General features: G+C 41.0%; 1 protein-coding gene across 2 annotated transcripts in view; it reads left to right on the top strand.

Moving 5' to 3' along the window:
- FRAS1 (Fraser extracellular matrix complex subunit 1) overlaps positions 1–22,297 on the top strand; it is a 450,824-nt gene that overhangs the window by 244,917 nt on the left and 183,610 nt on the right. For both annotated transcript variants that reach the window (XM_059065863.2, XM_067035878.1), the window contains 2 exons: positions 10,810–10,950; positions 13,258–13,401. In XM_059065863.2, coding sequence (XP_058921846.1) covers positions 10,810–10,950; positions 13,258–13,401 — 285 coding nt within the window. The remainder of the gene's footprint in view (positions 1–10,809; positions 10,951–13,257; positions 13,402–22,297) is intronic.

Here is a 22,297-nt window from a genome sequence, read left to right on the forward strand (position 1 = left end):
TCTGCAATTCTGCCGAAGCCTCGTCTCAGAACTCAGGCCTGGGAGCCCTGTGAGAATGCATTGGGCACTCCTCACACACACGAGAAATACCCTCTCCTCTTTAAGGAGCGTTTTAAAAGGTTGGAGCTTTTGTGTGTGCCACTGAGAGTTGATTTTTACAGACCTTTTCATCTCAAGTGCTTTTCTATAAAGAAGAAAAAAACAACTGTTTTCTGGAACTCTCCCTCTTCCTTTATCTGAGGCTGCAGCACAAAGGGATTAGAATATTACCGCGGCTAATGAAAGTGAGAGGCAGGTGCATTACAGGAAGAAACAATTTACTTTAGAATCTGAAAATTGTCAGAAGTTATTATAAAAGTTTCTACTCTGAGCTACATGCCAAACCCAAGAATTATCTAGTGGAAGACGAAGCAAATTTACTCAAGATATTTGACTAAGATCCAAGTCTGTGACTGAAGGATGAAAAAATAGAAAATTAACAAACAGTGACCAAAGAGAATATCGTTTATTATTAGCTGGAGAACAGTCTGTCTTCATTCATTCCTTCTACAAATGTTTCCTGAGTCTCCCCTGGGTGCCAGGCGTTTTCTAGGGACTTGGGGTGCCCTCGTGAATGAGTCAGATGAAATCCCTGCTCTCATGGAATTTATATTCTAGTGACAGAAACAGAAAGGAATAAATGAATAACAACAGCAGCAACGAAACCCATGACATACACTTGGCTAGTGGTCTGTGCTATGAAACCCACATCAGGGGGATGGGGAAGACAGAGGGGTGGGCTGAGGTAGGCTCCAAAGCAGCAGTACTTTGGTGAGATGGGGACAGAAACCTGCATATGTTTTTCCTGCGTTTTTTGCTCACTCTCAGAAATGAACTTGGATACTTCAGAAGATGGAGCTTTGACTTTATGCTTCTTTTATACACAGACTCTGTGTTTTCAAAGTGTAGCTAGAATTGCTGGTACGAAATAAAATCTACTAGTTGTAGAAGATAATTTGGAGGTGTTTTCAGTACTCCACCAAAATTGTACATGTTTAAATATTAATCTTGAGTATTAGTTAAAAGAAGGACTTCAGTAATTTATCCAGAGTTCATTTCACCTGTTTAACTAATTACTCACTAGCACTGACAGATTCTAGTTTCTAAAACAAACAAAAACCCCAAGAAACACCTGTCAGTACCCTTGCACAATTAAAACAAAACAAATTAATAAAAAAAAAACAGGCCTGGATTCCCTGGTGGTGCAGTGGTTGAGAGTTCGCCTGCCAATGCTGGGGACACGGGTTCGTGCCCCGGTCCGGGAAGATTCCACATGCCGCAGAGCGCTGGGCCCGTGAGCCATGGCCGCTGAGCCTGTGTGTCCGGAGCCTGTGCTCCGCAACGGGAGAGGCCACAACAGTGAGAGGCCCGCGTACTGCAAAAAAACCCCCAAAAAACAAAAAACCAGGCCTTCCAAAACAAGATCAAGGACCATCCCTTACTTTTTCATTCATCTTCCACACTACGTTTCCATGCCTCTGGGAGCTGGTGTGAGTCTAATAAGGTCTTCAGGGTAGAGCTGGGTAGGGACCCCTACGTTGCCCAACTCAGGGGCACTATTCTCATGGTAATTTATGTGACTGGTGACTTCTGGAGTCGTTTAGTGACTGGGCAGCCCGGGGTGGATGGACAGGAGGAAGGACCTGGGACTCCTGTCACTGGGAGGTCTCTCCTCTCTCCTACGGGTATCCTTAAGATCAGGTCAAACTGCTCAACTCAGTCTCAGGATCTCCTTTTAAAAAATCCTGTATTTGTATTTGCTAAATCTGGGTAACCTAGTAATAGATGTTTTTGGTTTTTTGTCTGTATTTTTAAAGTTTCTGTAATATGTAAAATGCATGCAATGAGAAAAAATAAAAATTAGGATTTTTTTTAGAAGTTTATATAATCAGGAGATTATATAAAAGAGTGAGTTTATATAAAAAAGCAGAAGTTCTCCTTCCACTCTTGCTGAGGATTTTTTTTTTTTCATTTAAGGGATTCAACTATTTTGAAGACCCAGTTTTTGGCTGAGGTCTCTCTGTAGAGAAAAACTTCTCATAGGAAACTCCTGAGAATCTTATTAAAACGTGGATTCAGATTTTGTAGGTCTGGGGTGGGGTCTGAGCTTCCGCGGTTATAACATGTTCCAGGTGAGGCTGATACTCCTGGTCCACAGACCATAGTTTGAGTAAGCAAAGCCTCTAATTAAAGAAGGATAACTACACCACTTTATCATATCACTGGTGTAAGTTCTTTCTAACGATAGCAGTTTAAAAAAAAAATCCCAATTTTTACTTCTTCTCATTGCATGCATTTTACATATTACAGAAACTTTAAAAATATAGACAAAAAAACCAAAAACATCTATTACTAGGTTACCCAGATTTAGCAAATACAAACACAGGATTTTAAAAAAATCTGATGTAAAATTCAATGCTAAAATTTTGAAAGCCTCCATCAAATTACTTCAAAGGAAAAGATTGATTGCCAAAATCAGCCCAAGAAGACATAGAAAGCCTGAGTAAATCAAAAGTCATACATAAAATGGAAAAGGTTAACAAAGAACTTCCTCAGAAGGAGGACTAAGCTTAGACAGTTTAATGTGTGAGTTATTAAAACCATCTAAAACCCAAATAAGTAAATCTTATAAGATTATAAAATCCCAGAGCACAGAAGAAGATAGTATATTTTAGAATACACTTGGTTTTGGGTCCAGCATAACACTAATGCCAAAATTAGAGCATTAGAAAGAAAAAACTATAGATTCTAGATAAAATTCCTTTAAAAAGATCAAACTGAATTCAGAACTATGTTAAAAGTTTTAATGTTTATATAAGGTTATTTTAATACTGTATAGATCAGCTCATATTGAGATATCTATTAGATAATTTATCATGTCAAAATGTCAAAGGAGAAAAAATATGATCACGGTTATTCGCTGAAAATCTGTCTAACTAGGTCCACAATTGATTCTTTTTTTAAAAATCATGATCTATTCTTCTTATAAGGAAAAGCCTCAGTAAATCAGGAAGATGATTATATAACAAATATAGGATTAGGAAATAAAAATATTTAGCACATAAAAAATGAAATGTTTAGTATGCCCAAGTATTACCTGAGATATTCTAAAATATTTTTCACTCTTTATCTGAAATTCAAATCAACTAGGTGTCCTTTATTTTATCTGTTAAATCCTACCGATAACCCTTCTATCTTCTATCTCTTTTAAACTTTTGATATAGATTCTTACAGTTATTCACACACACACATATATTATCACTTTATTGTTTATAAAATTCCATACAGCCAAGAATTTGATTGGAAATCATGTGTGTTTATATTTACTCCCATTTTATAGATGAAGAAAGTGAGGCCTAGAATGAACCAACTAAATAATAGTTTAGCAGTGGGGGATCCTGGTCTCTAATAGAGGACATGGTTGCTTAGGAAATATTTCCTTCTTTCCAAGCCTAGATCCTTTGTTCTTCATTTTGCCCTAGAGCTTTACAATTTAATTTCAGGCCAGGCCATTTCAATTAATGGTCCAACTCAATCACCATGCCAACAACTTGGCAGTGGTGGGGCAGCGTGGGATATGAACTGGGATGATTGGACTACCCACATAATTGCCCCGATTCTGTGGCAAATTAATGATGGATTTTTTCAATTCCCATACAGTTCAGCAAGAGGGTTCAAGATAATATAATTTTGAGGAAATTACAAGTTTTATTTTAAAAATGAACTCTGGGGACTTCCCTGGTGGTCCAGTGGTTAAGTCTCCAAACTCTCAATACAGGGACTCTGGGTTTGATCCCTGGTCAGGAAACGAGATCCCACGTGCCGCAACTGAAAAGAAAGATCCCTCATGCCACAACTAAAAAGAAAGATCCCGCATGCCACTACTAAGACCCAGCACCGCCAAATAAATATTTAATAAAAAAATTAAAATGAACTCTGTAGTACAATAATGAATTTTACCTACATATCTTCTAACGTATGATGTCAGTAGAAACATTGTGCTTCAAAAAAGAATGCAGAGATAATAAACATCCCAGTGGGCTTTTCATTAAACTTAGAATGATCACAGAGCTTTGGTCAGGGAAACATCAGGGAAATTTTAGCAACTAAATTTTTCCAAGCCTTATTTTTCAGTCTTGAAGATAGTATTGCCTCCTTAGACGGCTCGTACTGCATGGGGCAAAATTGCACAAAATCAATACAGGTCTGGTATCCATTTTTTTTTCTAGTTTTATTGAGATATAATTGATATATAACATTGTATTCGTTTAAGCTGTACAACATAATGATTTGATATATGTTTATGTTGCAAAATGATCACCACAGTAGGTTTAGTTGACATCCATCACCTCACATAGTTGCAATTTTTTTTCTTGTGATGAGAACTTTTAAGATTTACTCTCAGCAACTTTCAAACACACAATACAGTATTGTTAACTATAGTTACCATGCTGTACATTAGATTCCCCAGAACTTATTTGTCTTATAACTGGAAGTTTGTACCTTTTGACCACCTTCACTCATTTTCCCTCCCCTCAGCCTTCCCTGCCCCCCAACAATCACCAGTCTGTTGTCTGAACCTTATCATTCAGCCTAGCTCTAGCTCTTGGTTGTCTCTTAAACTTTTGTGATTGTCCAAGTCACTTTCTTTGTTCTCAGTGGCACTCAGTGGTTGAGGGTGTGCAAAGCCCCGTCCCAGTCTCAAAAGGGAGGATCTCAGTCAGCACCTAGATGCTGGCTGATTGGATCTGGACCCTTCTGCAACGGTTTCTAAAGTGTGCAAATGAACCTCTTTCAAAGAAAGTCTGGGAGGTGGGTTTTCTGTCCACTCCCTCTGCACTGAGCCCCTAGGACATGGGTAGCCACTTAAGAGCTGTTCCTCTGTTTGCTACAGTCCTACGGAAGCCCTGCTGATCAGCCCTGCTGATCACCAGAGTCAGGCCATCAAGGGCTGTGTCCTCTGGGCACCAGCCACAAAAGCCAGGGCACTGGAAGTGCACACAGGCTCTTTCCAGGAAGAAAGAGTGACCTGGAGCCGGGCAAAGGGAGGGCCTGACCTCCCACCCAGGTCTCAGAAGAGGATTGCAGGCACTCAGCCTCTACGTGTGTGTTAAAGTAGAAGCCCTACCCTCAGGCTGCAGCTTTTAATGTATGCAAATAGGTCTCTTTCAGGAAAAGACTGGGAGATGGGCATTTCTGACTGATGCCTCTGCCCTGAGCCCTGGGGGGACAACCACCACATATCCTAGGGAGCTTGTAAAGCACTGTTTCTTTGTATGCTCTAGTCTTAGAGGTTTTCTGGATTCAAGCCCTTTTGGCTTTCAGAGTTAGAGTTTTGGGGTCCCATTTCTCAGGTGGAAGTCTTAAAGTTGGGGTGCTAGATGTTAGTTCTAAACCCTTAACTCCTCAGGGAGAAGCGGGGCATTGTGAGTTCCCTCCTGATTGTATGTCTCTGCCTTCCTACCCGTTTTCATGTGGGTTTTTTTCCCCTCATTCATCTAATGTGTAGGAGTTGCTCAGCTAGTTTCTGGATTTCTTTTAGAGGGAATTGTTCTGTGTGTAGCTGTAGATTTGGTATGACCATGGGAGGAAGTGAATTCAGGAGCCTCCTATGTTGCCATCTTGGACCAGAATGCCCATTTCTTTTTTTTTAAATAAGAAAATTCATTGACTACTTTGATTAATTAATTAACATGCTTTGGGTGAATGGGAAGAAATAAAGTACACTGTGGTATTTTGATCTATTTAGTTCTTAAGATTCACCAAAGGCCTTAAGGCACAGACCTTTAATTAAAGAAATAAATAGGGAGGGGTCGGCGTGCTCTGCTTAACAGTATGTTACGATTTATGAAGTTGGGATTCCCTTGCATTAATTAAATAAAATACATAGCATCTGTATTAAGCAACAGTCTTTAATGTACTCCCTGGAGTGCTGACATAAGCTGTACAAATGCATGCCTTCTAGAAATGTTCCATCTGCTTCACTTTCCCCTTCTTGCTTTTATAGCATGGGTGTGCTAGGCTTTGGGGATAGAAAGTCGAAAGAGATATAGACCATACCTTAAGGAAAACATGATCAAGTTGAGAAGACTGACACTGAACAAGTAATTAAAAGAACATGATACAGGTTGTAATGGCTGTAGGCACAAAATACAGGAAGAACACAAACAAGGAGACTGACTGTCGAGGGGAGAGGGTATGAGGAAAGATTTGCAAAGGAAAACCATATCATCAGGCTGTGGAGGATTAATGGGAATTCACCAGGGAAGAAGGTGGGAAAGGGCATTCTAGGCCAGGGAAAGAGCAAGTGCAAAGGCATGGCGTATCTGGAGAAGCATCATGCATTTGGTACTCCTGCAGTATAAAGTCCAAAGGGTGAGTTGTAGGGAGTGATACTGGAGACATGGGGATGAGTCCTGTCATGAAGGGCTGTATGTGCTGTGCTGAGGAGTTTAGATGCTACAGCTTTTAGAGAACCAATAAAATATTTTAAGGAGGGGAATCATTTGGTCAGTTTGCATTTTACAGTGATCTCTCTGGCCGTGGTGTGGTAGGTAAGTTGGGAGAAACGGTGGGGCTGGTTAGAAAGCTGCTACTATAATCCACATGAGGAGTGATGTTAAAGGTCTACACTAAGGAGCCATGGGGGTGGTTAAATTGGGATATTAGACAGAGATTTATGAAGTGGAAGTCAACCTACCTTGGCTGTGTTGTGGTGATGGAAAAGTAGAAGTCTTAAGGATCTCAGCATGAGTGTCTTGGTGAATGGTGGAGTAAAGGTGAGCCAGGGAATGCAAAAGAAAGACCAGGTAGGGGGTAGGATGTTGGGTTGGAGGTGGATAGTGAGTACAGTTTGGACAGAGGGAAAGTGATGCCATAATTTATAACAAGTAGATAGCAATTGAGCTTGGAAATGGATTCTGGTAGTATTGGGGGAATGAGGCACATGAGATACCGGTGAAACACCAAGCAGAGATATCCCTTAGGCAGTTCGATTTATGTGATTAGAGTTCAGGGTAAAAGTCACAGCTGTACGCATAAATCTGGGACTCACCTGCATGGAGGTCATCATTAAAGCTTTGGATGTTTGCCCAAGAGTGAGAAGAAAAGGGGAGAGGGTACAATTTGGGGAAGCTCCAGTATTCATGACATAAACAGAGAAGGGCTGAAAAGAAAAGATCGAAGAGAAAGGAGACCTAGAAGTATCTGTCAGTGTTTCCATCCACCTACTCTGCCCCCCACCCTTCCTACTTTCCCACCCTTTCAGTCAGCAGAAACTCATTTACTGAGAACTTGTGACATGCCGGGACAGGTATTGCGGGAGTCACAGAGATGGAGATGTGATTTTTCCTCTTTAAGGGTTCCCAATCCAGTGCAGTGTTGGGGAGGTAGGTTAGATCATGTTCATTAAAAAAAGAAAGAAGAAGGAAAAGAAGGGTGAGGGAAAGAGAGAGCGATTTTATTTCACTTCACTCCTTTTAACGTTCATCCCTCATCACAGTATTCCTACTGCATATCCTAGAGGATTTTGATGTTTACATCATAATTTGAAAGACGTCTACCTCCAAAAATTGTTTTGACTTGAAAAGCCAGGAAATTTTATATATGAAAATTGGGATGCTGGCCCACTTTTTATATGATTAAAAAGAAAAAAAAAGTAGTAGTGTTCACTGTCTGAAATTTAAATAGAAAATAGAATGAACAAAAATTGATATGTTTTAATTGTTTGAGGTAAACTTTTTACTGGAGTCCGGTTGACTGGAACTTACAACCATCTGAGGACACTTTTAATACTGACACTATTAGTGCTTAAGCAGCTCAGTTATGCTTTTTCAGAAATATACTCAGCCATCAACCAGAAAGCCACTCTCTAAAAATGTAGTGTTACATGGAGAAATTATTCATAGAACTTTTTTTCAGATCTCTTACATATATGCCCTGTAATGGAGTTAGTCTTTTTTTTTTTTTTTTTTTTTTTTTTTTTGCTGTATGCGGGCCTCTCACTGCTGTGGCCTCTCCCGCCGCGGAGCACAGGCTCCGGACGCGCAGGCCCAGCGGCCATGGCTCACGGGCCCAGGTGCTCCGCGGCACGTGGGATCCTCCCGGACCAGGGCACGAACCCGTGACCCCTGCATCGGCAGGCGGACTCTCAACCACTGCGCCACCAGGGAAGCCCCTTCTTTGAAGGATCTTAGACTTCAAACCAGAAATGCTGCTATGAAATCATTCCATAGCATGATAGACCCTCACAAAAGTCACTGAAATAGTGTAGACGTTTCCAAAACCAGCCCAGAATTGAAGTTTCATGAGCTTTTTTAAAAGATGCAAATGCCTGTAGTTACAGAAAGAGAGTATCATAAAGAAAAAAATACATTGAGAGGAAGGTCACCCAGCATATCTTTTTCCCTCTGTGCCACACAGCAACTAACTAGCTCATTATCTATTTGGTTCTTAAACATTACTAACGAAGGCAGTTCTGAAGTCTGCCGTGGGGATGTCCAGTGAGGCTTATTTCTAAAATCTACTGGGAGGCAAAGGGCCTTTCTCCTGGAATTCTTGGCCCATCAGCCTTTCAACTCATTTGTCCTCATTGCTTTCTTGTTTTATATAATTCAGTAACAATCTTTATTCACATTGAACCAGGTTATCACATTGATTTTGTGACCGAATGGAATGAGATGAAATAAGTTGTGTGCTCATAATGCGTTAATTCATCTCCCAGTTTTCAGTTCCACAATGACATGCTTTGATTTCCTATTTATTAAGGAGGTATAAGAGGAAGAGCTAGAGATTTTAGCAATCTTGAAAAGTCTAATATGAACATATTAGTATTATCATAAATATATTTAAGTATGTAGAAGTATGTTGCTTCCCCACATCATCCTGGAAGGCTTCATGTTGACAGTATAATTTAGCTGTTTTCTGACATATTGCCACCTGACTTTCTATTACATGCTGTTTCACTTTGCGTTAAACGTCTTAAATAATGAGCTAATGTGTACCCTTCTTTTATAATATTTGCTTACCTATTCTATTTTTTTTAAAGAGGAAATATTTTCCCAGTGATTCTGAAAATACTTGGAAAAAAATTACTGTGACTTGTGCTATTAGAGTTGTTAACAAGGCAATGTAAAAAAAAAAAAAAGGAAATTATTTTAAAACGTGGAACTCTGGCTCTGTTTTTCATAGACTAATAAATACTGTTGAATAGATAGAAAGTTCTGCAGTGTATCCAGGGAGGATAATCAAAATGTTATCAACCAGTAAGGTGGGGTGTATTGCCCAATCCAAATGGGTCCTGGCCTTAACTCAGGAGCAGGGTCCTGGAGGCCTCCTGGTACGGGTGGTAAACCTTTAGGTTCTGGGTTATGGATGAGGCAGGGTACCAGGGTGGAGTACCAGAAGGCTTAGGACAGCATCATATACCAGCCATATACTGGGAGTTTCGTACTTTAACAACCAGTTAAACTGCTGGACCAGGACATCCTAGCTTGTAACAGCCCCACATAAATCAAAGATTGAAATTTGCATTTTTATTGGGGGTTGGTGGAAATGGACACCTCAGTGGGGTCAAATCCCATCTGGTTCTTCCAAACTGCTGTTCTCTAAATCTTCCAGTTGTTTGATAGAGGGGGCAGAGGAGGCAAAGAGGAGACTGAAGGTAGTGTCCCTGCAGGCTGTGAATCTTGTGCATTGGAGAGAAGGTGGCCTGAAATGCATGGGGTCATCGCATGCATTGTCTTACAATTGTTTCCCCAGCACCTAGACCTACTTGAGGCTTAGACACAAATGAATGAATGAATGATTGGAGGTGAATGACTGGCTGTTTCAAATTGTAGATTTTGTTATTATTCAGATATGGTGAGGCCAAAAGATCAAGAGATGATTGCTATAGGAGAGATAGTTTATTACAGTTCCCAAGAGGAAGGACATGTCACATCATGCAGGGGCCATATAGGGAAGCACTAGAGTTGGTCAGGAGGCAAAAGGAGTGAGGGGGAAACGTGGGCAAGAGGCTTTATTGTGGTTTTTGCGGGAAGAAACGAGTGAGGCAGGGTAAACAACCCATGTAGTGTCCACAACGGTACGTATAGTTTATGTCCTCATTTTATACATGACGAAGAGGGAGCCTTGAGAAATTATATACCTTAGTCACGGTCACAGGGAGCTGTGATGTGATGCTCTTATTCTCTGTTATACTCCATCCCCCATTTATTATATTGCAGTTACTTGCTTGTGTGTCTGCTGATGCAGCTAGTTTGGGCCGCTCAAAATGCTGGACAGTTCTTCTCACCTGTATATGTTCAGTCTCCATCAGAGAGTAGGCATCATATTAAACCTTTGTGGAGTCAGTAAGTAAGGCTTCCACCACCTTTCTCTTTAATTTGAGCAGCCTGATCAGCAGCCCATTGATGTGTGATGGTAGAGGCACTATCCTGAGGGAAGGAGACCCGTTTGTGGCTTGCTGTTCTTTATCTGACATTCTCTAAGAATGGGAACATGGGAAGAAAGAAATGGATGACTCTGCAAGTGGTTACTTCTGTTTTGTGGCATTTATGCCTTTCTTAATCTGGGTTCCGCAGACGCCTGCTTCGTAGGATACATCCTTGAGAAAGAAGTATGTGAGATGTGTGCCCTGTCCTTGGAAAAATACTCAGTGAATGTGCAGAACTTAGATTGATGCAGGAATGTTAACAGGAGGGACAGAGCTACTGTCTTTGTCGAACGGTGGCTTTCCTGATTGTCTCCTCTGCTTTATCTTCCTTCCAGCTTGCCACCAATCCTGTTTTGGGTGTGCAGGGAAGAGCCCGCATAACTGCACAGCCTGCTGGCCTTCCCACGTGCTGTTGGATGGGCAGTGCCTCTTCCAGTGCCCAGATGGGTACTTTAACCTGGAAGGCAGCTGTACAGGTGGGTATGTAACATGCTGGGGCATACTCCCCGTGTCCATGTTTTATCTTCATAATGCACCCCGACTCTGTAATTAGAAACCTTGTCATACCAGGGGACTAGGAATGGGCTGTGAATCCTTGTCTTGAACTTGTAGGAGTCAAGGGATAGAGTGAGGGGAACAAGTGAAATTCTGTTCATCCAATAGGGAAGTGTGGATGAAATGAAAAATTAGAATCAACTTTACCCTTTTCATACAATGAGGGGTGGATTTAATGGTGATCGTCATGGAGATGAGCTACTTACAGGTTCTCATGCATTTGTGTGGGATCAGGCATTTGGCATTGCCTCTGCAGGTCTCGGCCCCCCTTCCCCTGGCTGCAGCCTAATAGAGCAAAAGGAGAGAGAGGTATTTATTTTCTTCCTTGGCATGCCAGTCCAATATGTTTTTAAGAGCACCTTTTTATTTCAGTGACAGAGATTCTAGAAATTGCCAGTTCAGATCAGTGCAGGGTTTTATTGGACTTGGCAAAATACTAAAATTTAAGCACCTTACTGTAGCACTGTGTTTTCTAGTATCTACAGAAGAAAAGATAACACAAAACACATTCTATCATGATTGTGTTTTTATTTCTAAAAAATAGAGTGCTGAGGCCAACTTACAGGAAAAAGCCCATCGTTATGAAATTGTTTGATATGTGTTTCTGGAATCGGAAGACAGGTAGTAAATGTATAAAATATTTTTGAAAGAAATTAACACTTGTAAGATTCATCTGGCCTCCAACACCAAAGAGGAAATTTAATGTGAACATAGATTTAGACCACTGAAGATCAATATTATATTCCTTCTGGAATTGTCTTCTTCCACTAGCTTTTTAGTCTCTGTTGGCCCCTGATGGGTTGCTTTACTTGAAACACTCTATCAAGCTCAGTTGGGGGGGGGGGTCCTGGTTTCTTTGTCACTGGGGCTGTCTTTGAAAACTGTGGTCTGTCCTTATATGCTCTCACCCTCACCCAGTTGGTTTTCGTGTGCGGAAAATTGTTTGGGGAGGAAAGTCTGAGTAGCTCTAACTCTTCTCTGCCTGTGCCTCTGCCTGCTTGAAGCCCGCAGACGGAGGGCGCCGCAGGCGGCGGGGCACCAAGGTCATTGGAAATATTCTGGCAAGGAGGAAGCACTGGGTGGTGGGAGATCGTCCTGAGAGCGCTAGTATCTTTTGGACGTGCGTTTGCAAAGTTAAGAGCCTCAGGAATGTAGAAGGGGTGATAGTTCATCCTAGCCTTCTAATCAGCAGTTCATTTTCTTGCTTGCTTGCTTTTTTTTTTTTTCCCCCTATAACTCCTTATCTTCCCTTGGCCTTCCGCCAAAAGACATGAGAGGCAGTTGACTTTGCTGGAACTCTGTGCCTTTTCTTCCCACCAGCTCTGTGCCAGAAGGGAATTCTTTGTCATCGGTTCCAGCAAGCTCTACCCAGCTCCAGCCCTTCACCTCCTCTCCTCTTGGAATCAGACAGGCTTAGACCTTCTCGTCCTTGGCAGAGAAATCCTTCCATCTCCTTCCATGCGCTTGCCCCTGCTGCCCACCTTGGCAGCACAAATGCAGCCACAGCTGCAACCTTCTTTGATTCTTTGCCATCCTTATCTTTATTGCCTGCACTTACTGGGACTCACTGCTCTTTTTCAGTGCAGTACCTCTCAGTAATTAGGTGGTTTTTCTGGGGAAAACAGCTTTGACAGTTTTGTCTAAAGGACTGAACTTCAAACGTGGCTCAGGATCACCTCCAGAAAGAGGCCTTTTTCAGTTCTTTGTATTTTAATTAAGTGTTGCTGCTAAAGCAGGCATCCAGGCTGTGGCCTGGAGGGAGAGCACGGCTGGCATCCGACTCCAGTGAGAAGATTTAGTTTCCCCTGCTGTGGATGGTTTCCCCTTTGCCTGCCCGGGATTTCTAAGAAGCAAAATGTCTCCCACTTCTCCCTGTCTCGCTCTTTGAATTTTAGAGAGGGACAGTCTTACCACTTGCTTTTCTGCTTTGACACTTTGACCTGGACGTCCTTACTTTTATAGATGCGGATGGTCATGCTGAGCAGCCAGTTCCTCTCATTTAGTGGTTCTAGATTCCACGTTCTGTTCATGGCCAGTGTTTTCACTGACGCTAGAAATGCCGTCTTTCGGTCAATGCCTAAGGGTGTGCCAGGCTTGCTCGGGAATCTTCAAAAGATGATTAGTATTTGAAGTCTGCTCTTAGTGTACTTTGTGGAGTACATTAAGTACTTCATGTGTTTACATGCTGAGCTGCTAATTCCAATCCTGGTTCTTGTTTTTCCTTCTAGAGTGCCACCCCACCTGCAGGCAGTGCCATGGCCCGTCGGAATCTGACTGCATCTCCTGTCACCCTCATGTTACTCTGGCTGGTGGGAGCTGCAGGACCAGCTGTAAAGAGGAGCAGTTCCTCAACCTCATGGGCTACTGTGCTGGTGAGTGAGACCCCCTTCACAGTCTCAGCAATCACTAGCCAAAGGCTCGGGCTCTTCCTGCCAGGCTCCAGAAGGCTCTCGTATTTGTCCTTTGTCATCAGAATAAGAGCTCTCTTTGCAAGATATTTGTCTCATGTCTGAAAACTCACTTCACTGCTTCCTATCAGACATTTGGTAAATATCTGTGGATTCAGGTATAATCTTCTAATAATACTCTTGCAATTCCTGCGAAAACGTAGACCCTCATATTAATGAAGGCCGAAGCCATGATAATGGTTCCTTATGTGCATGTGGTGCACTTCAGCTTAAGAGAACGAGAAGTTATATTCAAAACAGTCACTCAAAAGACTGTCGCCCTCTTGCCTACATTATCTCCTGCTGTGGGGAAACTTTGTCATCAGCCCCAGGCACAAAAATGTAGGGAGATTAACCTAGAAGTAAATCAGTTGCTTCAGGAGATGGGATTTTTCCTCCTCAGTTTAGTACTCACATCTCAAAAAGAAATAAATCAAGAAAGCAGCCTGGAATTAGGATAATGATGAATGAGCCATGCAGTTTTTGTGTTCATCCATCCATTCCTACAACAAATATCTTTGTCTACTAATGGTCAGATGCTCAGAATACCAAAAAAAAAAAGATGAATAAGACAATTATTCTGCCCTCAAAGAGCTTACAATCTGGAGAGGGGAACTTACAGAATAGTGGGTTATTTTGTATTTCTTGACTCACTTCTAGGAGCAACTTGAAGAGATTTACCTGCAGCAGCTGTTGTCACACTCTGAAGGGCTTGACTGGGAGGCATTCTGGGATCCACTGGGCAAGTGGGAAAGCTGAGAAATCTGGTTGGATGCATGCTGGAGGGGTTGACCAAGCCGTAGGGCTTGTTCCTGGGCAGGGAGGAGGTATGGCCAGTTGTCTAGATCAGAGTATCAAGCAGGCCCCTTCGATACAGCAAGTCAATGATTGTGCTTCAAGTGTGGCTGTGGCGCCATGGTCCTGGGCGATCCATTTCCTTTTGCACATGACCTTGGCTAAAGACCAGACATTAGAGGGAATTCCCTGGCGGTCCAGTGGTTAGGACTCTGAGCTTTCACTGCTGAGGGCCCAGGTTCAATCCCTGGTCAGGGAACTAAGATCCCACAAGCTGTGTGGTGCAGCCCAAACAAAACAAACAAACAAAAATACTAGACATTAGGGTCCAAGATCTATACCCTAGGAAGACTGAACTGTCGAGAGCGGGTCTACAGCCATAATAGGCTGGGATTCAGGGCAAAACCCGATTCTAGAGACTGCAGACGTTTTAGAGGCAATGGAAAGTAGAAGCTCAGAGATTCCAGGCTTTAGACAAATGTGATACCCGACCACTGTAGGGTGTGAGCTGCTTGCCAGTTCTGCCAGTGTAATCAGGATTGACTCGGGAAGCAGGCAAATAGGAGGCATTAGTGCCTCCCCTTGAAGAGGAATCTGGCAAGGACGGATCTAACTGGTATTATAGTTTGTAAGCTTGAGTTCAGCTACTGATTCTTACTTTAGGATACAAAGGAGCAGCTAGTAAGAGGTTCCTAACATGGTTAAAACACATTAGTGGATATTTTTTGAGAATCGACTGAGTTCCAGGGTGCTGAGTTGCTGTTTGAGGGGTCACAGAGATCTTCCAGGCTACTTAAGGAGGTGAACCAAAGACACAAGTACAGTTAACAAACAGGACAAAGCAATTTATGGATAATAACATCAATAGGGCAGAATGGGTTGTAGGAGTTCAGAGGAGGTAGAAATAAAAGATATGGAAAGCATTGTGGAGGAGATGGGGCCTAAAATTCTTCCTGAAGAATAGCTAGGATTCTGTTAGACAGAGGGAAATAAGGCAGGCTTTCCAGATGTGGTTCTACCAGGAGATGGGCGCAGGGGGTAGAACATGTGGGCCATTCATGGCCAGTGAGAGTGGTCCAGCCTGGCTGAAGGACAATGGTTTGAGTGAAGGCATATTAGATGAAATGGTTGGAAAATTTAAGTTGGAACCAGGGTATAGAGAACCCAAAGTTCTAGGCTGAAAAATTTGCACTGACTCTTGTGGACAATAGGGCTATGAGAGTTTTAGGGGTGACAGTGATAACTAAGACTATGTTATAGGCAGGAAATCTGCAAGCTTTTTGGAAGATGGATTGTAGTGGGGAGAGATTATAGTCAGAGAGAGACATTAGAAGGTTGAACCTTCATAATGGCTTTTCTATTTCCAACCTATTCTGCTTGTGGACCCTAAAAATTTTATGCTGGGACATATTTTATAAATAAATGTTTATATAAGGAGATTGGAAAAATTTAACTTTTAATCAGCTCTGTTCTCTCCAATGTCCAGAGACCTCTGATGGTAAAGTAGGTGGTTAGGAATTGCATTAATTTTTTAAGGCTTATAAGGGACCCCTAGAATAAAAGATCATGGGACTAGGCTACATGACTCTGAAAGTCCCCAGCCCTAGATGAGCAGTTTCCACTACGATAAGCTGGAAGAGACACACCTTGGCTGTCCTGAGATTAGGTACATTAAGTGAATGTTTTAAATTATGTAACCCATTGTCTAGTGTTTGGAAATCCTGTGTTTAGTTGAGAATGGCATAACAATATTTGTTACAGAAAAATTTGACGGGTAATTTCAGTTGTTGATCTTTCAGAGAAGTGCACTGACCCCAAAGTTTACTTTTTCAATATATATATATGCCCCTTCCAAACACCTCCCAATTCTCTCTGTAACACTGTAATGCATTCATTCGTTTATGGCTTCATCAAGCATTTTTTAAGCACATACCAGGCACTGTGCTAGGCTCTGGGGAGGCCCAGATGAATAAGATAAAGTGCTTGCATTCAGGAAATGTACTATATAGTGAAGGAAGGAGTTATGGAACATGTCATAACTGAGATGATTTGGAAACATGAGTAAGAATTAGAGGGGTTTGGAGATTTGGAGGGGAGAGCATTCCAGAAAACAAGCCAAAGAATATTTTCTATTCAGGCACCAAAAAAGAGTTAAGTAGAAGGCCAGCCCCGAGGACAGGGGTGCTGTGACCTGAAGCAGAAGAGGAAGCAAGGCAGGTCACGAGGGCCTTTGTATGTTCTGTTTAAGGAGAACATGCTTTGTTGTCAAGGCTGTGGGGATCTCTTGAAGGTTTTTAAGGAGGGAAATGTTATGATTACATTTCTGCAAAGAGAAAGATCTACAGAAGACTGAGTAGAAGAAGGCCTGAGGGAGTTATGAGAATCCAGATGAGAGATGAAGCCCTTTGATGAGAAAAGTGCTGAGGGGATGAAAAGCAAGAGGCATGGCTTCAATAAGCATTAATTATATATTAGGTTGACCTACGCGGGATTGCTCTTTTGTGGGCAAAACCTGGTCAAATACTGGCAATTTTATATGGTTCAACCTAATAGAAGCAGCAGAAGTTGATGATCTCTTAACCCTCAGGCTAAGGGAGAGGGAATTTGGGGGATGATTTCTGGTCAAGTAAATTCGACGAATGGGAGCATTATTTACCAAGGGCCAAAATAGGAAGATAATGCGTTTGAGCTTGGGCAGGTTGGACCTTTGGACATCTCGGGTAGCTGTCCAGGAGGATGATGAAAGTCTAAGTGAACACAGCTTTCTGAACATAGCCACCATGAGCTTATCTGCTATCTTCATTTTACCCTAAACCTAAGGTCCTGGAACTCTGTTTTTAGCTGAGGTGTTGCTTCAGTCAGTTGTAAGTTAACCTCCTGGAACATTTCAATGACTTTTATCTAAACTCAGGAAGGTGTTAGGAGGAGTCCTAGTGATAGAAAAAGCAGAAGGTAATTCACCCCGTGCAGTGCCGTCAGTAGAGTTATTTCCATCATCCTTGGGAAGGTCTAACAGTGGAAGCCCTGGAGAAGCACCCTCTCTGCTCCCTCTGTTGTGTGTGAGCTTTGCAGGGTGGTAGCATTTACTCACAGGATTTATTCTCTATCTGAGCTGTACCTAAGATCATCATCAGAGACCTCTTAATTTCACTTAGCTGTTTAAGGAAGAAAATTGCATCTAATCTATCACACAGATAAGAATAAACACATCCTGGGAACAGGTCCAGTGACCTCAATGTGTTATCACATAGGGAGATGTCATATGTGTGGAGTTTTTTCCCTTCAAGTCTATCAAAGCAAATATACAGTTTGTGAGAATAGGCCAGAGGTGAAGGCTTTCAGCAAAGATGAATGAAATGGGGTGAAAAAGAAACAGGTTTTTTCTTCATAGATTCTTTTTTCTTTATATTTTGCCTGCATCTCAAGAAAGTTTTCCCCAAATTTCAAAGCCTGGGGTGTTCCCTTCATTTGTCTTTCACAGCTAAAACATTTCTCCTGTTCATAGAAGAGGGTGAGAATTAAAAAGAAAACATGAAGGAGAAATATCCAAATGAAGATGCATTAATAAAAATGTCTCAGGCTTTCTGGAATGTCTAATGGGAAGGTTGTACTTTTTAGTTCCTACGTAGAAAAGGAGATAATACTGAGCATAATATTGTAGAGGGGAAGACTGCAAAATTTTATTTATAAATTTTACTTTTAATTGAAGTATAGTTGATTGACAATATTGTGTTAGTTTCAGGTATACAGCAAAGCGATTCAGCTAAACATACATATATGTATATATATATTTTTTATTCTTTTCCATTATAGTTTATTACAAGATATTGAATATAGTTCCCTGTGCTATACAGTAAATCCTTGTTGTTTATCCATTTTGTACATGGTGGTATGCATCTTTTAATCCCATACTACCAGTTTATCCCACCTAGCCTTCCCCTTTGGTAACCATAGGTTTGTTTTCTATGAAGACTGCAAAATTTTAAATAGCTGATTTGTTAGGATGGTAGGATTCTAGGGGATTAAACATTTTTTATGCAGTACTTTTTAAAATGCTGGTTTGTTTTCTTCATAAATCTGTGCCAGAATGTAAGCAAAAGAAGACGAATGACAGTAAAGAAATATTGCTCTGAGAATTTTCATATTGTATTCCATGGTAGTTGAGTTCTAAGCAATGGTTAATAGGTGTTACATGCAAAAATGTCTCGTGGCTGAATAAATTTAGGAAACTCTTGGTTAAATAAAGTTAAGCAGCTTTCTTTATTTCAGGATTTCTCAAAACCTTAAATAAGCAGATGTGCATTGTGAATGTCTGAGATGAAGGAGTCTGCCCATCATTTGCCAAACATTTCATTGCAGACCCCTTCCTTCGGTTTATTATAGACTCTCACAGAGCTAACCATTGCTTTGCAGAACAGTCTTTGAGAAGCCCTGCTCTAGCTGATGTTAGTATGTTGGACAATTTGTTGGCACTCCCTAAAGGTAAAATGAAATACTCAAGCTATACTCAGATTGCGGACTTCCTTCCTTCCATCCCTCAGTGCGTCCCTCCCTTCTGTCCTTTCTTCTCTTCTCTGTTGGCAAGCAGAGGGGGCCCCAAGAATTCTCAGGGTTGCCACTCTCTTGACTGCTGAGACCATCAAAGAGCAATCAGTAATTTTCCTCTAGCATTGGGTCTGAGAAGTGTTTGCTCTCTGAACCTGGGCTGACTGATTAGAAAACCTGTTAACATTTTTCTTCCAAATCATTAAAAAGAAAACGAAACCTTTTGAGTCCCTTCTACAATTTTACCCATTCATTGTCACTCATTTCTGAAAGAGGAGCCTGAAAAACATGGTGAAAAGGTTGAAATGCACAGATTAAAAGAGCAACAAATCCTTGTTTTGGAATAAGCTGATAGAAGTGCAACACTGAGTAATGAAAAAAACAAAACAAAACAGTTCAAATTGAACATCATTAAGGACTGAGAAAGAGCCCTGCATGAGCCAGTGTACAGCTCTCTGCCTCCAGATACTCTGACTTGAAGCCAGAGAGGTGGGAGCCAGTTCTGTTTTATAGCAGTTTCTGCATGTGGGGAAGGTGGGTTGGCGCTGCTCTACATCTTGCTGTAGCTGCTCCTGAGGCTGTAAGCTGAAAGAAGGAAAGAGGCACACACTAAAACGCGTAGCAGTTACTACCTTATTTTCATCATCAAAATCCTACCCATCCGTCCCTCGTGGCCTCGCTCAGATTCCGTCCCTTCTAGGACCAGCTTCCTTTTGGCATCTCCCACGTTGTAATTCCTAGGTACGCTGACTGTTTCTACTAAATACCTAGCACCTGGCATTGACTAGCTCATGTTCTCTGTGAGTTTCTAATAATAGGTGACAGTTCTGAAGGCTTATTACATGACAAGCACTGTGCTAGTTGCTTTGAATGCATTTTGCCATTTAATACTACCAATGATCCTCCGAGGTAGGTACTAATGTTATCTCCATTTTACATATGAAGAAACTGAACCTAAGTAACATTTAAGTCATTTACTCAAAATGAGAAAAGTTGGAAGATAGAGCCAAGATTTGAACCTAGGAACCTAGGATGAGGACAAACACAGTTGATTACAACAATAGGGATTCAAGAAGAGTTTTCTGATTGTAGATTAAGAGGTGGATCATCGGGGACTGGTATGACAAGACGGTTTGGAGAGGCACTACTGGGGAAAGTTGCAAGAAGTTGCCGGTCTGTTTTAAATGCCGGAAGCTATTTTAGATTGCCATGTATTTTTATTTTATATACCCTTAGTAAATAAATAAATAAACTTTAAATGAAAACATTAATGCATACTAAATTTTAATAGTTTATATCACTCCACATGTACTTTAATCTTTTTCAGTGGTTACATACATGCATTTTTAAAACTAATATTTAAACTTTTTATTTTATATTGGAGTATAGCTGATTAACAATATTGTGGTAGTTTCAGGTGCACAGAAAAGCAACTCAGCCCTACACGTACATGTATCCATTCTCTCCGAGACTCCCCTCCCATCCAGGCTGCCATGTAACATTGAGCAGAGTTCCCTGTGCTATACAGTAGGTCCTTGTTGTTTATCTGTTTAAATATATATGCATTTTTCACAGTTGTAATCAGCAGCTAGGTACAGGCATATCTCAGAAATGTTGTGGGTTCAGTTTCAGACCACTGCAATAAAGTGACTATTGCAATAAAGCAAGTCACATGAGTTTTTTGGTTTCCCAGTGCACATAAAAATTATGTTTGCTCTATATTGTAGTCTCTTAAGTGTGCAATAGCTTTATGTCTTAAAAAATAATGTAAGTACCTTAGTTAAAAATACTTTATTGGGAATTCCCTGGCGGTCCATTGGTTAGGGCTCCACGCTGTCACTGCCAAGGGCCTGAGTTTGATCCCTGGTCGGGGAACTAAGATCCCACAAGCTGCGAGGTGTGGACAAAAAAAAAAAAGAAACTTTATTGCTAAAAAATGCCAACCATCATTTGACAGCATAGGGTTGCCACAAACCTTCAGTTTGTTTAAAAAACAAAAAAGAAAAGAAAAAGCAATCATCTGCAAAGCAGCGTTAAGCAAAGTGCAATAAAGTGAGTTATGCCTGTATTACTTTGTAATTTCTCATATCACTTTGTGTATTTCCATGTGTTGGCAAATAATTGGAAGAATCCACATAATTGTCATTTTTAATAGCTAAATAGTATTCCATTATGTTTGTGTAACTTAATTTTTATTGGAGTATAGTTGCTTTACAATGTTGTGTTGGTTCCTGCTGTACAGCAAAATGAATCAGTTATACATATGCATATATCCCCTTTTTTTTGGATTTCCTTCCCATTTAGGTCACCACAGAGCACTGAGTAGAGTTCCCTGTGCTATACAGTAGATTCTCATTCGTTATCTATTTTATACATAGCATATATGTCAATTCCAATCTCCCAGTTCATCCCCCACCCTTCTCTGACTCCCCACCCCATATCCATACATCTGTTGTGTAACTTAATTTGATTGGCCATTTTCCTGTTGTGGATATGGGCAATAACCAGCAGGAGGTAGAGTTACTGCTTGGTAAACTAAGTATGACTTCCAAGGCTTTGGTTGGGACGAGGTCTGTTTTTCATGTTATTGTTAATAACAATAATGTTGTGTTCTTGACATTTTATAATTTTTAAAGCATTTTCTCACTTATTTTTTCATTTGATCATCCCAAGAAAACTTCCTGTGGAAGTGCGATTAAGAGCCCAGTGCAGTGCCTAACCAGCACATAGATGGTGATCAGGAAATGTCGGGCAAAGGAATGACTTGATTCTGGTGTCCTAAGGTCTACTTTAATCCCTTTCCAGTGCATCCTATGCTAATTACATCAAGGATCTTCTTAGTGTGACTCATTTTTCTTTGCTTCTTATCTCTTCTTTTTCACCTTCTATTTCATTCCATCTGGCCCTATTCTTCTATCTCTATATTTTTTCAATTTTCTTGTGTCTTTTTTTTTTTAACACCTCCTTCTTTATTTTCCTTATCTTCTTTTTCAGCAATGCACATTCTTTTCTTATTTCTCATCTGTCACCCTATCTCCTATTGCTTGAACTATGAGTTGCATAGCCAATCTCTCTCTGGAACTTTCAATGATTGTGTCTCCCTTGTTCTCTGAATTTGTGTTTTATTTAAGGGACCATGCTGTCTGCTGAAGGATGATTGAATATTTCAAGGCATTTCTTTTCTTTGAACTTTTACTTTCAGAAAAAAAAAGAACACGACCTATGCTTAAATTGACACCTTCCTAAATTAAAAACAAGAACTTGTATTTTCTCCTTCATGTGACTTTTCCTAAACCATATCTTATATAGCTTTAGAAATGACCTTACTTACAAGTTCTCAACTTGGCAGGGATCCCAATGAAGTTACAATTGCTGTTGTCTTCATAAGAACTACAGGCCAGGAGCTGAATTGCAGAGAAGACTTTTGAGTGTTTATGCTTAAAGAACACAACTGAATTTAGGCTCATAGGCTATCCTCTTA

This window comes from Kogia breviceps, chromosome 6, assembly GCF_026419965.1.
Source record: "Kogia breviceps isolate mKogBre1 chromosome 6, mKogBre1 haplotype 1, whole genome shotgun sequence".
In the NCBI taxonomy this organism is placed as follows: domain Eukaryota; kingdom Metazoa; phylum Chordata; class Mammalia; order Artiodactyla; family Physeteridae; genus Kogia; species Kogia breviceps.